The following is a 19778-nucleotide window of genomic DNA, read 5'->3' on the forward strand; positions in this document are numbered from 1 at the left end:
GCAAAGATATGGAAACAACCTAAGTGTCCAACTGGATGAATGGATAAAGAAATTGTAGGGTGTGTGTGTGTGTGTGTGTGTGTGTGTGTGTGCATATAAAATGTAATTTAATATTTTTCATCCATAAAAAATAATGAAGTCTTGCCATTTGCAACAACATGGTTGGACCTTGAGGGCCCTATGCTAAGTGAAATAAGTCATATGGAGAAAGACAAATATCATTTGATCTCTCTTTTATGTGAAATCTACAAAAAAAAAAAAAATTTAAGAAAACAAGCTCAGAGAAAACATTACTGATTGCCAGAGGTAGAGGGTGAGGGAAGGGAGAAAATAGATGAAGAGGGCCATAAGGTAAAAAAAAAAAAAAACCATACTTTCAAGAGTGATCCAATAAATATATGCTCTATCAGAACATAAATAAATAAGAGGAAACTGAGTTTCTGAGAGTTAAATGACCACAGCCCCATAGGCTTGAACCTAGGGCCGCCTAACCTCAGGGCCCTCTATTAACTACTGGCATGGCAGGCCTCTCTTACTGCCTATATTTTAGAGATAAGCCTGAGAGAGAAAGCAATTGACTCAAGATCACCCAGTGAGCTGGGAGCCAGGGTGGGTATGGAACCCCTGACCCTTAGATGCCTGGCCTAACGCCACTTTTCCACCTTACCTGTAGATGGAAAACAGCATTTGAACCCCTAAAGATATTAATACAGGCTGGCATACAAAGCCTCCAAACACCTCTATTATAAAGTCCTTCCCCCTGGATCCCTCCAGTCCGTTAACTTACCAACCAGACCTTGCCAAAGATTGCTCTTGGGGAGCGCTGGAGCACCAGCTGAACCCCGAATGAGTCAGAAAGAGAAAGCCAGATCAAATAAAACAGCGAGGAGGGTGCTCCACACAAGAGAGTACATGGCACACTCATCTTACAGGGTCTTCCAACAATTCCTTCCCCTGCCTGAAATCTTCAACCTGGAACTGGTGCCCTCTGCTGGTCAATATGTGCACCTCTACCTTACAAAAGTGAAACATTACATCAATGGCTTAGGATGGGGGGAAAAATCTGCCTCCTTCACAAAACATTCTATTCAAGAATGAGCATTAATTCCTACTTACGATTTTTTCAAGGTACTTGCAACTTTAAATTGACTGTAGTCTATCCTCTTATCTGCTGCCCCTGTCTCACCTGAGTACAAAGAAAACCGAAATGTTTTACATGAAAAGGTAAAATACAGATGAGACATAGCCCCGAACTCCGGAATACAGTGATGTGTATGTGGATGAGGACAGGCCAGCATGTTTAGCAGGTAGAGAGAACTGAGGCAAGCACGTGCTTCAAGTAATATTAAATCTGTGAGCAAGTATGGTCAAATATCTGGTCACTCTCTACCTTCATACAACTGCATGCTTATAATTCAATCTCACTGAATATCTTACACTGGCTACTCAATGGGCTGTACCAGGGGGTTACAAACTAAATCCTACATGAATAGAATGCCAAAGAGACTACAAGGTGGCTGGGGAAATTACACATGGACACGTACAAATGGTAAAAACAAGAAACTCAAAAAAAAGTACAGAAAAGGTACCATAGGACATCAGTGAAGAGGAGACAATTTCCAGCTTGGGAAAGGAGAGAGCAGGACACAAGGAGCAGAAATAAAGTTGTGGATTTAGTAAATAATTCTGAGGAGCTTCAAAAAGGGCATTCATAATTACAAATAGTTTCAATAAGGTCATGTGAATTTCTCAGGACTTTATTTAAATTTTTAAAAAATAATTTAGGTTTATTTAATCCCACAACTTTAATATATTTATATATGTTACATTAAATAATACATTATTCACATTTTATTATAATTTTTGCAATACAATATACATAAAATTTACCATTTTAACCATTTTTAGGTGCCCAATTCAGTGGCATTAAGTACATTCAAAATCCTGTGCAACCCACCACCACTATTCATCTCCAGAATTTTTTTCAAAATCAAAGAAACTCTGCACCCATTAAACAGTGACCCTACTCTCTCCTCCCCCAGCCCCGTCTACTTTCTCTCTATGAATTTGACCACTCTAGGTATCTCATATAAATGGATCATACAATATTTGCTCTTTTGTGTATGGCTTTGTTCACTTAGCATAATATTTCCAAGGCTCATCCATGTGTCAGAATTTCATTCCTTTTTACAACTGAATAATATTCCATATGTATAGACTACATTTTGTTTATCCATTCACCTGTCGATAGACACTGGGTTTTTACTATTTCACCTTTTCACAGAGCACAATTTAGTAAACGTTTTCCTAATGTCTGCATTTATTGTTTCCAACCTCTTGCTACAGATAATGTTTTAATAACTGTCTTTGTGCAAAGACTGTTTCCGTTTTATTGAATTGCTTTTTTAGGTTAAATTCTTAGCACTGGAATCATAGAGCCAAAGGATATGAATCCTTTCGTGATTCTTATGAAATAAATGCGTATTTACCCTCCTCATTCATCATCTTTCCTGGCCTAATGGAGAAGTTCATCTGTCTGCAGTTTCGGCTATAAAAGTACAAAACTTGAGCAAGATCAGTTGGAGGGTAGCAAACAAAGAGTTCCACCAACTGGAAATAAAAGCTTTCAAGCTCGTGGATATATGGATCCAGAGATTTGAGGACAACTGGCTGTGACTCTGAAGCCAGGAATAAAGTAGAAATTCAGAAGAGGTAGGTCAAGCAGGCATTTTTGGCTTCATCTCCTTTCTGTGACCCAAGTCTCAACTTCTCTGTACCAAAATCTTCTTATAAAAACATCAAGACAGAATAACTTCCTTCTTAGGGAAGTAACATGAAGTACTGAAATCAGACCAGCTTGCTACACATTTCACTGTATAGTTTACAAGCAAGCAAACAGAATGTGAGCCTAACATACTGACACGCCCACACCTGTTAGGGACGCTACGGCTTCTAGTAGTTATACTTTCTTCCTCCCTAAGGAATTATTTATGGCACCTATGTCAACAGTTGCCTTCACTCCGATCACTTTTAAAGACCTACACAAGGCAGTCTTTTTTATAAACTTGCTTACAAATGATTTATGTGATGGCAGTGAGTCTCCCACGCTCACAACTGCTAGAAGCTGCAATAATGAAAAGACCTAGAGTTTTTCAAGAGAGGAAAGGAATTAACAAAGCAGAAACTACTTAGAAGAGCTCTCTACTAGATACAGAGACGGCTGACCTATGTGTAGGTTTTTTGTAAGTTGCACCTTCTACCCACAACCTGATGTTTTCCACTGGTTACACTAAAAGAAAATGTTAGCTGCGACAGGGGTTCCTAAGACAAACCCCACATTCAGAGATTAACTAGAAGAACTCACAGAACTCAGCACTGTTAAGTGTGGTATTTACAGCTAAAGTTTATTACAGCTGTGTAAGGATTCAAAGTCAGATCACATGGGGAAGAGGCCCAGACAGAGTCTAGAGCAATCCCCATGCAGGTCTCTTTATGTGGTCTCCCTATCATAGAATACGCTCATGTGTGATGCTTTTGCCCAAACACTCAGTACTCAAGGTTTTATGGGCACCCCCTGCCTACCAATATTCCAGACTCCCAAAAGGGAAGGAGGTGTTGAGCATAAATCATATTGCATATTGCTTGCACGGTCTAGACACAGTGAACCACCCTGATCAGTTAGGGAAGAGTGGGGACCCTTCCTGTAATCCAAGTGCCCAGATAAGGACCAACCCTGCAAGTCGGACCCTCTAAAGAGAGCACACCACCAATTAAAGATTTTGGCCAACAAGAATGCTCTCTCTCAAAAAAATGCATACACCTAGTAGAAGTAACTAGATTGTGGGTCTCTTATACCTTAATCCAAGTTGTTCTGATTGCTTTCCCCAGTAGCCCTCATTGGAAGCAACTATACCAAAGGAACAGGAATTTTGTCCTAAGAGGGAAAACCAGAAAGTATCTTCTAAAATTCAAGGCAGATAAAACTCCTCTGCTCAAAACCCTGAAGTGGTTCACCATTTGTATAGTAAAAGCCAAAATCCTTAAACTAGCCTACAAATGCTACATGATCTGGTCCCTCTCTGACCTGATCAGCTATTCCCTTGCCCCTCCACCCTCAGCTCCAGCCAGGCTGACCGGCTTGCTTTCCCTCAAAAGGGCTAAAAGCACAGTCCTGCCTCAGTGGGTTTGTTCTTCCTGATCCTCTACCTGGAATGCTCTTCACTAAGATTTACATTGCTCATTCCCACAATTCCGTTCAAGTCTTTGCTCAGATGCCACTTTCTTAGAGAGACCTACTCAGACTACTCTGTTTTAAATTGCGCTATACCTGCCTTGCAGGCACTCCCTACTCCTCACCCTCATTTTCCCACACCACTCACCCATCTTCTACATACAATATAATTTATTATGTTCCTTGTCTGCCCCTCCACACCGAAACGTAAGCTCTACTGAAGGCAGAGGTTTTTGTCACTTGGTCACCGCTGAGTCATCAAGCAGAAAAGTCATACACTTAGCAACATAGTAAGAAAACAGAGAGACTGAATTTCCAACAAGGTGGGAAACCTCATGACAGGTGGGGAGAGTAACTTAGTGCAAATAGCTGGGTCTTCTCCAAGTTTGGAGGTGCCTGGGAGATCAAAATTAGAGAATGTGGGAGGACTTACAAAAATATCACTTCACAGATAACAGCAGCTGGCATATCCAAAAGGGTTATTGAAGAGTTTAAATAAAAGGAACTATTTACAAGGGTGTGGGCACAACTAACGAAGATCAGCAAGGCTTGGGGGCTCGCAACAGCAAGCCTGAGGTAGCAATAGGAGGGAGTGGCTACCAGAGCCAGAAGAGACCCAGAGTTGTAAAAGAGGGTCAGTGGAGCAGAGCTGTGGCCACGGATAACCTGTCTGCTGAGTATGCGTGCTTGTGGAAGAGGGGGAACAAGCACACTCTCCAGATTGCCTGCCAGTTTCTCCCCCTGTCCAAACTCAACATGAAGCCAGAGAAGAGAGTATACAGTTCTTTTAAGAATTAACCTCCCAAGAATGCAGAGCAAGGAAAGGTAGAAAATAGATCATGAAGAGCAAAACGAAAATACCTCGCACAGTAACGATTCTGTAAAGCTATCTGCAGAAGGCACGATGCCTCTGTGCGCTCACCACCACCTTCCCCTGTGTCCAAATCGTCTTCCAGATCTCGTGTTCCCATTCTCAGCGGCAATCACCATTCTCCTGCTCGCACAGTCATTCTGATTCAACTACTCCCTCTTCCTTATTCACGTATCCGGCATTTCACAACTATTCTTTCACAGCACTCTTCACATTTCCCTTCAGTCTATTTCTAGCGCTGAATCTCATTTTCTTACCTGGTTAACATCAGTTGTCTTAGCAGCCTCGCCACCTGAAACATCACTCAGATGCCATCGATTTGACTCGATACTTCTGGACTAACCTTCCTGAATTACAATCTCACTACCACTATTGCTGCTCAAAAACCTTAGTGACTTCCACTGCCTGCCACACTCCTTAGCGTACTACTCAAAGGCCTCGGTGATGTGGTTCTAACTTCTCCCAGTTGCTTTCCTACAACTCTTTCATCCTTAGTAGAAATTATCCACTTGTATTTGGAAGCAAATGAAGCTCAGTGGAAAGAGTATGACCACTGGAATCAATCGGACTTGGATTAAACTCCCAACTCAATGACTCCACCAGTTGGGAGGCCTTGGGAAAATTCCCTAACATTTCTAAGATGAGCTTCAGCTACCTTATCTGTGAAGCAGTTACTCAATGGGTCCAATGAGAACATTGGTAAATGTACCTGGTTCAAAGTTTAGCACACTGTAGGCATAATTCTCTGTATATGCTCCATGTCTCTGCCTATTTGTCCCTCTACCTGAAATCACCTTTCTCCCTGCACCTTCTCTGTGTGGCCAATTTTGGGTCGAGCGCTTATCTTCCACAGTGTTTTCCTTCATCTTTCTTCCTGCCTGTGAGTCATCTCTCCTCAACACTCACAATATTCATACCTTACTACCTTATAGTAACAAATATTACAACACTTACGGACAGCTAACATGGCTCACCTCTCTCCTACAAGAATTGAAGCAGCAGAGATTTTGGAGGTTCCCAAATCCAAATTCACCTAGCAAAGTCAAGGGCAAAGCCTAGGTTAAAAACCAAATCTGTTACTAGAAGTGCTCTACGGACATGCGCATAAGTCACTACTCTTTCCAAGATAGTTTTCATTCACTTCACTAGCTGCACAAGCACGGCGTAGCTGAGGATGAAATGAAGGCTCACCTTTTGCCAGTCAGCCACACTTATTATCAGAGGTTATAATTCTAACATTACTATGTACAAGACAAGATGGTAAACCCTTTACTTGTATTCTTTCACTGTTCGACAGCCCTGTGAGAAAGGTATTACTAGCAGTACCTCCTCTCTTACAGGCAAGGAAACTGAGGCTAGGGCCCATTTATTCAAGGTCACAGACCTAGAAAGTGACAGAGTCAGGAGTGGGACCTGATATTTGATGCCAAAATTTATGTCCTTAAGGATTATGAAATACTGTAGCAGATGCCTGCCCTGAGGCAAATTATATTTGCAACAGGAGTGCCAAAGAAAAAAATGTCCTTTTCCTGCGGTGCCCAAATAATAAGTAACCAGTGAAGAAGTGAAGCCTTCATTTTAATGAGAGAATGTACACTAAATAACAATGGGATTACCTCCAATTTGTTTGTGTGGTGTGAACAGTCTGAGATGGTGCCACAATGCTGAAAAGAAATCAAATTCCAACCAGAATGTAAGTTATTTGAAAACAGGAAACTGTCTCACTGCTCGTACCTCTAGATCTAGGTGTGTTCTGCTTAAGGTAATCAACACCTGAGGAAACCTACAGTAAACACAGGGAAATAAGCACAGTCTCTGCAGGGTATAAGTTCACATCAGGGTATTTTTGAGCAGTACATGATGACACAAACCTATTTTTTTTAATAAATAAACCATTCTACGTGATAAAAGAAGCAAAGAAGCCAAAGAAAATCTGCCTGAAACGGGAGCACACAGCTAAGAAAAGAATGCCTAGCAAGATAGCTTCCTGAATCCTTTTCCTTTCTGAATATTCAAATCATCCAGCTCCAAGGGCAAACTGCAAAGTAGGCGGAGAAAACCAGTACATGCCCTTTCTAGGCTTCTTAGTTCAGGATCCCTTTTTAAAAAGCAGCTTTCAAATCTCTCCATTTTATGATAAATGTTTTCTCTGGTAGCATTAAAATTCTCATTTAGAGAAATCTGAAGTTCACCCAAAAGCGGGATCCAATGTCAAAGACTAATTTTCGCAAGCCGGTTGTATGCCTCTTTGAAATGAGCAATAATTCTATTTCTCAACTAAGATAATTCCACACATTATATTTAGTAAGAGACTAAATTTAAGCATCAAGAACATTCACGATGTGCTAAATTCAAATTCGGTTTGAGGCTAGTAATTCATACCCACTTAATACTTTTAAAATTAATCCTACCTCTCCTAAAATTATATAACTGTTAATTCATTTTAAAAATGAAATTTAGGGCATGTAAAGTTATAGCAAATTCAGTTTCTTTTTCATCAGAAACTGATTTAATTCTGCAAAAGTTATTATCTAGCAACATTATATTTTAAAATCTAATAAGTAAAAATATAGGTAAGACATATTATAGGAAGAAAATGCAACAGTGGTGAGGAACTAGTCTGAGGATTCCTCTTGAAAGCTATCAAACTAGAAAGGCTCTAAGCAATTAGATCTTCACATCACAGGAAAATGAAGTACAAAGAAAATAGCCCTGCGACCTTGAATAAATTGGCCTGAGCCTCAGTTTCCCTGTCTTCAAAAAGGAGAGACTGTTAGTAAAACCTGACACGGCTAACAGACAGTGAAAGAATACAAGGGTTACTTACCGTCTCTGGTATAGTAACCTTAGTCCTATGACCTCTGATAAATCCTCTGTTATAGGAAGAAAACACAAGACATATTACAGCAAGAAAATGTGAGAATTCTCAGTTACTAAACTGTGGCTTAATAAAAGGATGTCTCCAAAATATGAACTACACTTCTTATAGATTCATTTATGATTATCATTTCCCATTTAAGACCTCAACTGGTTTGTATTACTTTAAGTTCCCCTCCCTTAAGCTGATTTTGCTATTAATACTTAGCAAAAATCATTAAACAAAAAGTAACAAAATAAAAATGGATTGGATGTGCTTTTAAAGTCTTTGTGGTCTGGCAACCTAAGAATGTATGTAAGGAGCCCAATACATCATGCACTGCATTTTGGCCCACTTTCCTTGACCTGCACAGAAAATCACCACTACTGCTCATATGTATGTGACTAAAATGCCTATCATCTTATCCTAATTATTTAAGTTCCCAACACTCAAACTTACCGGTGCACACCTTGTGAGCAAAGGCTGATGCTTACCTATTGAGCTGTCATGCTCAATGATTTTTTCTTGAAAATAGTTTAAGGGTTCCTTCTTGAAGACTGTTACTGAATAATCACGAAATACTACTAAAAACTAACAGTATAAAACTGGAAAGGATCCAAGCAATTAAAATAATCCCAGTAGAATCCCTTCATATAAGGGCACTAAGGCTTATTTTTAATGGAGACAAGTTACACATTTTTTAATCAAGTCTGTGTCATTTAAATAAACAATTTGGGGGGAAAAGTGACAAAGCAAAATTGCAATGTTAAGACTGCAGAATACCCAACATTTCCTTGAAGGGCTCCAGCAGATTTCTTGAGAACTATCAGCCAATATAACCAGTGGCTTCAATCAGTAGCCTGTACCTTCTTTTTCCTCTTTCAATAAGTTCTAAGTGGCAACACAAACCTTGCAAAAGTTCTAAATTAAAAACATGCTAATCAATAAATTATGGTGCACCTATAGTATACCATATGGTTACATGAAAGTTATAGATATGGAAGTGTCTTTCAAGTTAAAATATGTATGTGCTAAATAATCAATTCTTGCTCTAAAAAATAATACATATGTAAATAAGATATAAAAGTAGGCAAACAACACAGGTTCTCTCTATAAGGAATGATTTTTTTCTTTATAATGTGCCTTTTAAAAATAAGCAAAAAAATCCCTATTTCTTGTCCTCAGTAACTACATGATCCTAGGCAAATTACTTAGATTAGGTAAGCCTGTAGCTACTATGCAAGAGGTTAGTATGATCTCCTCATAGAATTATTCTGAGGACTAAATAAAATGATGCATAAAGTGTTTTAACAGTGCAAGGCTCATAACACAACAAATGATACCTTTCTTATATTCTGACAGTAATGAAATTTCTTATATGGATAAACTGGCAAATATTTCTGCAGTAAAACTACTGGAGAAAGCAAGGGAAGACAGCAATATAGTGGTTCTTATGTGTCACTAACTGTCTTATCTGGTACCTGATAAGATATAACCTAGCTTTCAAAAATTGCAGTGAAATGTTCTGGTTGAATTTAACCCAAGGCTATAAAAAAGCCACCAATGAGTATGCAGCATTCCTTATGTTATACTGAGAATTAAGTAATACTTGATTGCAGAGAACTGCTGCATTCTAGCACATGTAACTGAGGTAGTTATCTCACCAACTATGTCTATATTTGAACAAGAACATATCTGCAAGGATAACTGCATTATCCAGACAGCAAGAATGGAAGAACCTATTAAAAGTTTTTAAGTTACAGCAAGTTCCACAGCTACACTATGGAATATTATACAAGCGTTAAAAAGAATGAGTCTATTTGCCATATGAGAATGGTAATATAAACGATAGAGCTATACCTTTTTATTAATATAGGTACATACAAAAAAGATCTACTTGAATATATACCTATTAATGATTATCCTTGAGTAGGGGGTTTTCTCATGTTGGTAGGATTTTTTACTTTTTTAATTTGTGGTTTATAATCAGTTACTTAATAGTAATTTTTAAAAATACACCAGCCCTAAGACTCAGTAAGATTTCTGTAGTTGCTATTGCCTAGTAATATTGGCATTTTCTGTGAAGTACAGACCGAATGCCATGCAATATTACAGTTTTTAAAATAATATATAGAAAATATGTTGCTTAAGCTTTATCTGTATTTTCAAGGGACCTTTTATTGGAAAAAATTTTACAATGTATTTTCACTTTTAATAGAAAGCATCAGATAAAGGCACATTGAAGTAACCTGTAATAGGACACTAAGGAAAAAACATTGGCCTAACCTGGTCTAAAGGCAATCTTTGTTGCCTTGTTTCAGAAGGAAACAAAACAGATCTGTAACAGTTAACAGAACTTTTCACAGTGATCAAACTCTTACACTGACTCAACAATCAGTAAGCTGGTTAAAACAGAAGAAATTTACCCTAAGTGCAGATGTTGTCTTTGAGTAAAATAAAACCCATACACTATCTAAATGCAGTTCTGGTCAAATCCAACCAACATCCAAATGCCCACTTTCAATCAGCAAAGACACAGGCATACAAAATTTAACACAGAACACAAATTCTCAAATTTGAGGAAATTCAACACACTTAAAAGGTAATTAAATAAGTTTAAATAACTGACACTGTCACTTCTGGTTAAGAGGGTAATCATCATAAACACCAAATTCTCAAATACCCTCAATTCTGTAACCTTGCTTAAATATAAGAACTCACTGTAGATTTAATAATGAAATCTATGTTGCAAATCACTATTATAGGAAGAAACAATCTACCATCCTAATTAGTTACCCCTATGCACATTAATAATTTGCAAGCTTAAGATTTGAAATCACTACAATTTTTAAACTTATAAACCACATCAACTATCATTTTATCTGTACTAAAAATACTAAAAATGCCTAAGATCTTCACAGCAGGGAGACAAAAATAGGCCTTTATTTTGCTCATCTTTCAAACTGGATTCAAGCATGGTACAAAATTTGTATTCAATACTAACTTGGTTCTATACCACCTCCCATGAACTTTTAAATTTGAAGTAATAATGTTCAGTTTTCATAGGCATAAGGAGTCAAAATAAACTGACTGCCAGAAAAAAGAAAAAACCTCACATGCTAAAATCGCTTGCACAAAAATTTATGAGGAATTCTGGAAACACTATGCTTTTGCCTTCACTAAATACCAATCCAGGTTACAGAAATTTGTAAAGGTAGACATGTGACAATTAAAGTGTTAAAATACCACATACAGAACACTAAGTCACTCTTCCAATTAACAAGAAAATCCTTTTACATCATTCACCTAACTTTTCAAAAGTCACTATATTGGGAATACAAAATGATAACCTGTATTAAGACTGAAACGTTCCAGGTGGACTATTTCAGTTGACCCAGAAACAGATCTTCCCACTACAGCTGAGTAAAAGGTAAGCAGAGTAATTAAAATTTAAGCCTATCATTTTCTGTGGACCCCAAAAAGCTGGCCTAAATTACCAATGAAACCCACGATACTAACACTTCACTGAGAATGAAAAAACAGAAATTTAAGGAAACTGTTAATATTTGAAAGCAACAGATGTTTATTCAATGTGTAAAAACATCTATCCCACTTGTCTATAGAGGTATACTTAAATTTGTATCAAGCATCAGCTGTCCTTTGTCCAAGTGACTACTGAGCAGCCACAATCTAGCCTAGCAATCTTGACCTTTCATCTCTTGAGAGCATTGACAACGGGAAAATAAAAAAAGGTAAGAACTAGATCTTAAGAGTGCCAAGAATTAAAAAGGGTCTATGTTAAAATATTCTTTAAAGCCCAAAAATCTCCCCTTCAAAGCTTTTCAGTATAGCTTTGGGCTACAAAATTTAAGTCAAATATTTTACCAAACATTTAATCAAGTGTACTAGATTAACATATTCTGAACCCACCCACCAGGTTATACATACTCTCACTCAATCATGTAAAGAATCGAATTCTTTATTTGTGATAACCATAAACGTTGCTATTCTATATTTCTATCCAGGAAGGCAATTTTCTCCTATATCATTGTTTTGTTTTGTTTTTTATAAACAACAACTTGAATTCTATTGCATGAAAGGGCTACAAATATACATTTGTTAACCAAGCAGAATACACAGATATTTTTGCTTTACAACTTGAACCTTATATACCAGTACATGTAGCTGGTTCATTAGCTGTCATAGCAGTTTGGGGCCATTGCCCAAGCTATGCATAGCAGTTTACATTTTCAAATCTCATGTCGAAAGGGGCAATTGTGATATGGACTGTTAACTACATTCCTATAATGCCCATCTCAGTTACAAGTAAACGTGCAACCAAAGTCTGCACAGATTTTTGATGGCAAAACCTCTAAATCTGATGCAATTGTCCTAAAGTTTTTAAACAAATCGTTTTGCAGATATACTGCCATTCTGCCAGTAGATGGTGCTACAAAGGTAGGGGGAAGGATTTCCATGAGGACAACAGTTCAGCTATAGGAAAAAAACGTTTAAATCTGCTCTGAAAATACAAAAATGCATTTAGTTTGAGGGCAAAATAGAACCCTTATTTGTAACCATTCATTACAGACAAACCAGTAAGAAGGATGAATCAACTAGGCCATCTGAAAAATTTTAAACAGTTTATGAATGAAAACACATGCTTAACACAAACTATTTCTTTAGAACTACACAGTACATACTTTGAAGTAAATTCTCAAAGAAGTGACCAACCATGTCAAGATGACAAGCAAATCGCTTAGTACAAGAGATGGATGCACAGAAACTGAATTATTTTAAAAAGCCACATCCACCACTTCCAAAGTTTTGCCTGTAAGGGGTAAAATTCAACACATCACTAGTAGGGTAACAGGAAAAAGAAAAAAAAAAAACCCACAGGACCTTTAAAAGTTTCTCTAAATATACATCAAGAATTAAGAATTAACAAGTAAATTTTTCAACTAAAAATCCCTTAAAACGGTACGAAATGGATCCTAGAAAAAAAAAATGTTAGACATGTACGGTCAAACACAATGATTTATTAAAAATAAAACGTAAAAATGATTTTTGTACATATGCTTCCAAATTTCAGGCATGGGATCCAAGTAGATTTCATAGAAAACGCTGTAGCCAGATATCAAGTCCTTACAACAAAGTAAACTAACCCCCAACCCCAACCCCCGCCCAGATTTTGCTACAGAATCAGCAAGTTCACTCCCTCCCCCCCAAAAAAAACACAAATTAAAACAAGACATTTTGCTAGTATAAAAACGACCAAGGTCCAAGTAATAATAAAAAAATAGAGTCCATCAATGACTGTAACACAAAAATGTGTATGTGGGGGCAAGTCCATCTTCAGAGAGAGACGAGAGAGGTGGCAGGCAAAGGGGGCAACACCCCCAAGGGTGAGCAGCCTCAGAAAGCAGCTCCCCCCGGGGAAAAACGGGGAAGGCGGTGGGAGAAGGGACTTAGGCGTCGACCTTAGTTGGGTTGTTGAAAAGAGCTACCCCGGATTAGCCACTCCCAGGCATTTAAAAATTTTTTTTAGAAGGAGCTGCCTCCATAACCACCCCCACCGCCATAGCCGCCTCTGTAAGGTCCACTGTTACTGCGCCCGCCCCAGCTGCCGCCGCCGCCGCCGCCGCCGCCCTTCATGGGCCCGTAGGAAGACTGGTGCTGGCTGTAGCTGCCGAAGCCGCCGAAGCCGTTGCCGTAGTCGCTTCCGCCGTAGGACGAGCCGCCGCCGCCGCCGCCGCCGCCGCCGTAGGCATTGTAGCCGCCGCCGCCGCCGCCGCCGCCGTAGCCACCGTAGCTGTTGTAACCGCCGCCGCCGCCCTTCGACAGGCCGTTCTGGTCTCGACCGCCGCCGCGGCCACGGCCGCCCCGGCCGCCCCGCGAGGACCGGGAGCCGCCTCCGCCCCCACCGGAGTGGATATCCTCCTTGGGGACGGCCTTCTTCACCTCCACGCGATGGCCCTGGATCGGGTGGAACTTGACCACCGCGGCCTTGTCTGCCGCGTCGTGATTCTGAAAATACACGAAGCCGAAGCCACGCTTCTTGCCCGACTGCTTGTCGGCAATAATTTCGGCCTTTTCCACGGTGCCGAACTGCGAGAAGTGCTCGATCAGGTCGCCCTCGGCCACGTCTCCCTTTAGGCCCCCGACAAAGAGCTTCTTAACCTTGGCGTGGGCACCGGGCCTTGCCGAATCCTCCCGGGACACCGCCCGCTTCAGCTCCACCGTGTTGCCGTCCACGGCGTGGGGCGAGGCGGCCATGGCGGCATCGGCCTCCTCCACATTGGAGTAGGTCACGAAGCCGAAGCAACGGGAGCGCTTGGTCTGGGGATTCACCACCACCACGCAGTCCGTCAGAGTCCCAAAGGCCTCAAAGTGGCCGCGCAGGCCCGACTCACTCGTCTGCACGTTGAGGCCTCCGATGAACAGCTTACACAACTGAGAATTCTCCATCTCCACGGCCCGGGCCTTCCCCCCGCCCTGCGAGCTCCGAGGTTTCGCCGTCGCCGTTATCGCTGGCTAAGGCCTCTTCACAGCCTGGGCCCAGCCGTTGCTGGAGCCGCCACCGCCGGTCACCGACGGGGAAGGGAGGAAGGGAAGGGAAGGGAAGGAGGAAAAAAGGAAGGGGGAGGGAAGGGGAGAGGCGCTGGCTAGAGGGTGAGCCGAGGAGACTGGAAGACAACCAAGGCCGCCGCTACCGCCGCCGCCGCCGCCACCTCCGCTCCCCTAGCTGGGCACCACACAAAGAGGCCGCTGAACGCGCGCGCACCCTCCCCGAGGCGTGCGTCACCGCCGACGTGCGGCAGCCTAGGGCTTCCCGCCAATCCCCGCCTCGGTCTCCTTAGGCCCGCCTACCGCGCCGCAGCGCCGCTCTCGGTCACGGACTCCCCGCCCTCCGCGCTCTATTCAAGCCCTCAGCCTGTCCTACTCCAGCCACCGCCTCTACCGCTCTGCTTTCACTCCCGGGCTCCCCAGTGTTCCCTAACGAGGACCTCTGCCTGCACTCCACGCACCCCCGCGGTTCATTTCCTCCCAGCTACGCGGCTGTTCCCGATGTTTTACCCCCTCCCCTGGCCGCATCCCCTCGCCCAACTCCGCAGTGGCGTTCGCGCCAGCCCCTTGAGAGACATGTCAGTTCAGCCAATCACCGCTATCCGCTCGCACCCACTTCCGTTTTCGGCAGCCGCCGGACAGGCGCGCTCCCCGGTGCGCGCTGCCCCCGGCACCCCCTGGGCGCAGAGCCTTCCTGCCACCCTGACGCCTCCTCCCGCCCTGGGCTTGGCGCGCGGGGGATACGGGGGCGCGCTGGGGGCCGTTCCCAACGGATGAGGCCTGGGGCACCACGCGCGGGCTTTTTGAAACTTGACTGTTGGGTTGGGGGCCTGGGCTACTTACCCTCGGCGTTTGACGCGGCCGCTACGGTACCAGGCGCCCTCGCCCCTCCTGTCTGCACAAAGATGGAGGGGAGAGGCCTAGTCAGGGAATGCGGTTATTAACCAAGTACAGTGGGGCCAACGCGCAGTTAAACCCAAACACTGGCACGTGGCCCTGCGCGAAAGCGAGCCCGAGGCAGCGTGAAGGATAGCAACGCGCCAAAAGCGCTGCAGCCTCTCCGCGCGGGCGCAGCGCGGGCCCCCACCACCCTGCGGGCGTCCGCGACGCGCCCCCGCGACGCCCTCCCAGCCTCCCGTCACGGCGGGCATGCTCATTTTACTTCGCTGAACGCAGTTCGATGTGTACGTTATCTATGAGTTGCTTCTTCCCAACTAAAACGTTGGATTTTTTTTAAGACGTTTCATACCGAACTAGGAGCCAAGGTCGTTAAACACATAAACATACAGAAATACCACAGACAACGGGGGGCTGTCTTGCCGGCCCTCACTCGAGCTGAGAAGTCGAGAAAATGCTGACAGCTTCATGCGCTGAGCCCTTGGGGGCCAATAGCGGGCGCACGGTGACGGTGTAAGATGCGGGCCCAACAGCTCCCCAAGCAGGCGGTAGGCGCCGAGGAGGAGGCGGCGGCCTTCCTCGCTGTAGCCGGGGGGATTCAGGACCGGCTTGTGGAAGGGGTGGAAGTTGCTTGGAATCTCAGAGGATCCGGGGTAAGATTTCTAAAGGAGTTTGAGCAAAGCCCGAGGGAAACAAGCTACATAGGAGCAGTGAAAGGGTTAGTTTGAGGCAGGAGATTTTTGATAGAAAATAGTGTTAAAAAAATTCAACCAGATAAATTTGGAGATCCAATTGGTTTTATTAAGCCTTAGGTAACTCATGAATCCGGCACCACCCCACCTAGCAAGTAGATGCTCTGAGCAACTGTACAGAATGGAAGGTTTTTACAGACAGGCGCGTGGGGCAAACGATTACAAGAAAAAGAACAAATCAGGATTGTTTCAGGTAAAGTCACCCTCCTTTAGGATGAGCAGGGGGATTTAGGCAGATTACCTCACCAGAAAGTTCAAACTGATTAGTTTAAAATTCCATTCCTGAGAGGCTGCAACTGCTTGGGCATTAAGTCCCAGTTTGGGGACTTGGCCTAGAAATGACCCCATGTTAGACCTGTGTTTTTCTTTTTAACAATTCTAAGAGGTTAGATTGAGGGTGTTTGATATTATGAAATGTCTTGAAATTAAATTAAGCAGCTTGAATATTATTCCAATAGACAGGTTTCATATTCTGGTGACAAACTATGGTCTAGCTCTACCACCTACTGTGTGACTTGGAGCAAGTTACTTAATCTTTTTTAAAACTTTTAACCAGTTTTATTATCGAAAATCAGAACAATAAAACAACTCCCCAGTATGCGATTCTGCCACGTAAACACAGGACACAGTGCCTGCCACATAGTAAGTGCTCAATTCATCCAATAAATACTATACCAGGTGTTGATAATATGGCAGTAAACAACAACAAAAATTTCTGCCCCCGTGGAGCCTACACTCTAGTGGGAAGAAGAGGACAATAAATAAGAATGGTATATACTATGTTAAATAGTGCTAAGTGCCATTGAAAAATTAAGAGTTCAATAGGAAGCTATTATCTTGTTACAAAAAAGTTCATATATGGCAGGATATGCGAACTGCTTGAGGAAAATAAAAGTATTCCAGTATCTGGGATCTAGAAACACAAAATTGTGGCATGAAAGAACTAGAATATCTAAGAAAAGAAACTGTTATAACAGGGAGAGGAGAAGTTAACTTAATATTTAAGGTGATACTGGGATATTCTTGGGGTACTGTTCTCTGGCATGCCCAAGACTGTAACTCAGATGAGAGATTAGATCTTAAGAAATATATTTTAGAGTCATCCAAATAAATGCTAAAACAGTAAAAGATCAATTTCTGAAGAAAAGGAAATCAAGCCGTACTTATTTTCCCATTCTAAAGTAACAGTTCTCTCTTACATTGTTTTAAAATAATCTTTCACACAACCTAATTGGGGATCTATTATGGGTTTAATTTCTGTTGACTATGAAAGCTTCACAGAGGCTGGTATAAGCTTACATTATAGAAGCGACGGTAGGGATGATGGGAGACAACACAAACATGTTTAAGACACATTTAAGAAGCCAATTAAATCTAAGATAACTGGGATGTTATATTCTTTTTAGAGATTAGATTGGTAAAAGTAGTGTATAACAAGTATTATATAAACACTTAAATCATACAATTTCTTCCTCCTCAGATCATTCAGGGAGAGAAACTACTTTTTCCTATGTTACCTTTTAGATCATTGCCTGAGTTTGTCTATTGGCTATACCTTGATTTACAGGTGTCTCAGTCTTCAAAGAAAATTTTTTTTAATATAACTAAATTTAATATAACCTTTGGTTTCCATGCCTCCTACAACCTTGATTACCAAAATCTAATTGAACGTGGTTGGTGGTTACACAACTTACAGAACTGCACACTATAAAGGGTGTATTTTACTGTACCTGAACTATATTGAGAACAAGCGAGAATGAATGAGAATCAAAAGAATGCACTAAGCATGGGGAAACAATTGCAAGCAGTATTTCCAGAAGACAGCAGCTCTGAATTTTTTTAGTTAACTTCTTATTACATCTAAGAGTTTCTTTTTGCAGTTAGGGTTCTGCTATGCCCTGAATTTTGGTCCGCCCCCAAACTCCCCCTCACCACAATTCATATGTTCAGCCCTAGTCTCCAGTACTTCTGAATGTAACTGCAATTGAATATAAGGTCTGTATAAGATGTGATTAACATAAAATGAGGTTGTTATGATGGGACCTTAATCCAGTATGACTGGTGTCCTTATTAGAAGAGGAAGAGATACCAGGGGTACACTGCACAGAGGAACGACCATGTGAAGAGGCAGCTACAGGGTGGCCGTCCGTAAGCCAGGGAGAGAGGTCTTAGAAGAGCCCAACCTGGCTGGCACCTTGATCTCAGACCTCCATGTTCCAGAACTTCAAGAAAAAAATGTGTTATATAAGCCAGCTATTCTGAGATATTTTGTTACGGCAGCCCTAGCAAACTAATAGATGTTCTGTTTCATTTTACCCAAGGTACCTTCCAAAAGGGCACCCTCTGCTACTTGTGATCAGGTGCAATTTTTCTGGTAGACTCCAGCAACTCATTTCAAAAGCCTTAAAATTTGGCCCATTCTTTTGAACTTAATTAAGCTTCTAGAAATTTATGCTAAGGAAATAATTGAGGGTCTGTGTAGGATTTAGCTACAAGATGTTCATTTCAATGTTTATACTAGGAGAAAAATTGGAAACTATGCAATTGCCCCCAAATAGTTAATTAAATAAGGAAATAATTAAGCATTCCAGCTAAGAATATTATAAACCACTTAAATTGATATTATACAGAAAAAAAAGATGACTTGTATTTGAGTATGAATTTTGTACCACCATGATGATGTGTGAAAGGTCACATTACTTCTTGTACCAAATCAAAATAAGTCTGACTTTGAATCCTATACTTGACAGAATGGCAAAAATGTCAACATGCCATTATTGGGTGCCTTTCACATTTTTACACTCACAGGCACTTCCCTCTCCTCCCTTCTTCCCCTCTTGGTTAATCTAAGAGTAATACCCTCAGTAAAATGCTTTTTGTTTTAAAAAAAAAAAAAAGCCACACTGGGAATTGGCTTGAAACGGGACTCCCTCCTGAAGCAAGAGAAGACAAAGACCTATTTAATCTACAGAGATATTAATTGTATCTTGTTTCACTGTCTGTGTATTCTCTTGCCTCTGGTGCAGAATCTAGGCTTTTAGAGAGAATTACATTTATTTTCTCCACATGAGAGGGGATGTCAAAGGAGGAGGGCTTGATGTGAGAAAAAGATAGCTTCCAAGTCTGGAAGTGACCAGACAAAAGATACAAACTTCCAGTTATAAGACATGTAAGTTATGGGGATGTAAAGTACAGCATGGTGACTATAGTTAGCAATACTGTATTGTTTATTTGAAAGTTGCTAAAAGAGTAGATTCTAAAAATTATCATAAGAAAAAAATTGTAACTGTGTGCAATGGATGTTAACTAAACTTGTGGTGATCGTTTTGATATATATAAAATTATGTTGTAGACCAAAAACTAATACAATGTTATATGTCAATTATATCTCAAGTTTTAAAAACAATTTTTTTAAAAGGAACACCTAGAAGCTTCTGGGTTTTTGTCCATGGGTGAAAACAATGGTACAGCCAGTGTAAAAACCCACCATTCCACTCTACCTTACACACACACACAGACACACACAAATAACAGTGGAACCTGCCCACTAATTATCTTGAAAAAAAGTGTATCACCTTGCTCTTTGGACCAGATCCATTTTTC

The 19778-nt window shown here is 41.3% G+C and overlaps 2 protein-coding genes across 7 annotated transcripts in view; both read right to left on the reverse strand.

Moving 5' to 3' along the window:
- Positions 1 to 19778, reverse strand: part of KLHL3 (kelch like family member 3) — a 157093-nt gene that overhangs the window by 118999 nt on the left and 18316 nt on the right. For 2 of the 6 annotated variants that reach the window (XM_073221694.1, XM_073221688.1), the window contains exon 1: positions 1117 to 1135. The exons of 1 other annotated variant lie outside the window; for it this stretch is intronic. Coding sequence is in view for 1 of the 5 variants with exons in the window: in XM_073221689.1 (XP_073077790.1) it covers positions 5093 to 5202 (110 nt within the window). In the remaining 4 variants the exon portion in view is untranslated. Of the gene's footprint in view, positions 1 to 787; positions 931 to 1116; positions 1136 to 5092; positions 5477 to 15369; positions 16780 to 19778 lie in introns of those variants that run through there. 3 more of the 6 variants (XM_037015916.2, XM_073221689.1, XM_073221693.1) reach the window with 3 other exon arrangements.
- HNRNPA0 (heterogeneous nuclear ribonucleoprotein A0) lies at positions 11918 to 14745 on the reverse strand. The gene has a single exon (XM_037015922.2). It carries the CDS (start codon positions 14425 to 14427, stop codon positions 13504 to 13506), a length of 924 nt encoding a protein of 307 aa, XP_036871817.2. The 5' UTR covers positions 14428 to 14745; the 3' UTR covers positions 11918 to 13503.

This window comes from Manis javanica, chromosome 14, assembly GCF_040802235.1.
Source record: "Manis javanica isolate MJ-LG chromosome 14, MJ_LKY, whole genome shotgun sequence".
In the NCBI taxonomy this organism is placed as follows: domain Eukaryota; kingdom Metazoa; phylum Chordata; class Mammalia; order Pholidota; family Manidae; genus Manis; species Manis javanica.

Coding starts and splice junctions, on each gene's coding strand:
- HNRNPA0 (XM_037015922.2), bottom strand. CDS start 14,427: ATGGAGAATTCTCAGTTGTGTAAGCTGTTCATCGGAGGCCTCAACGTG.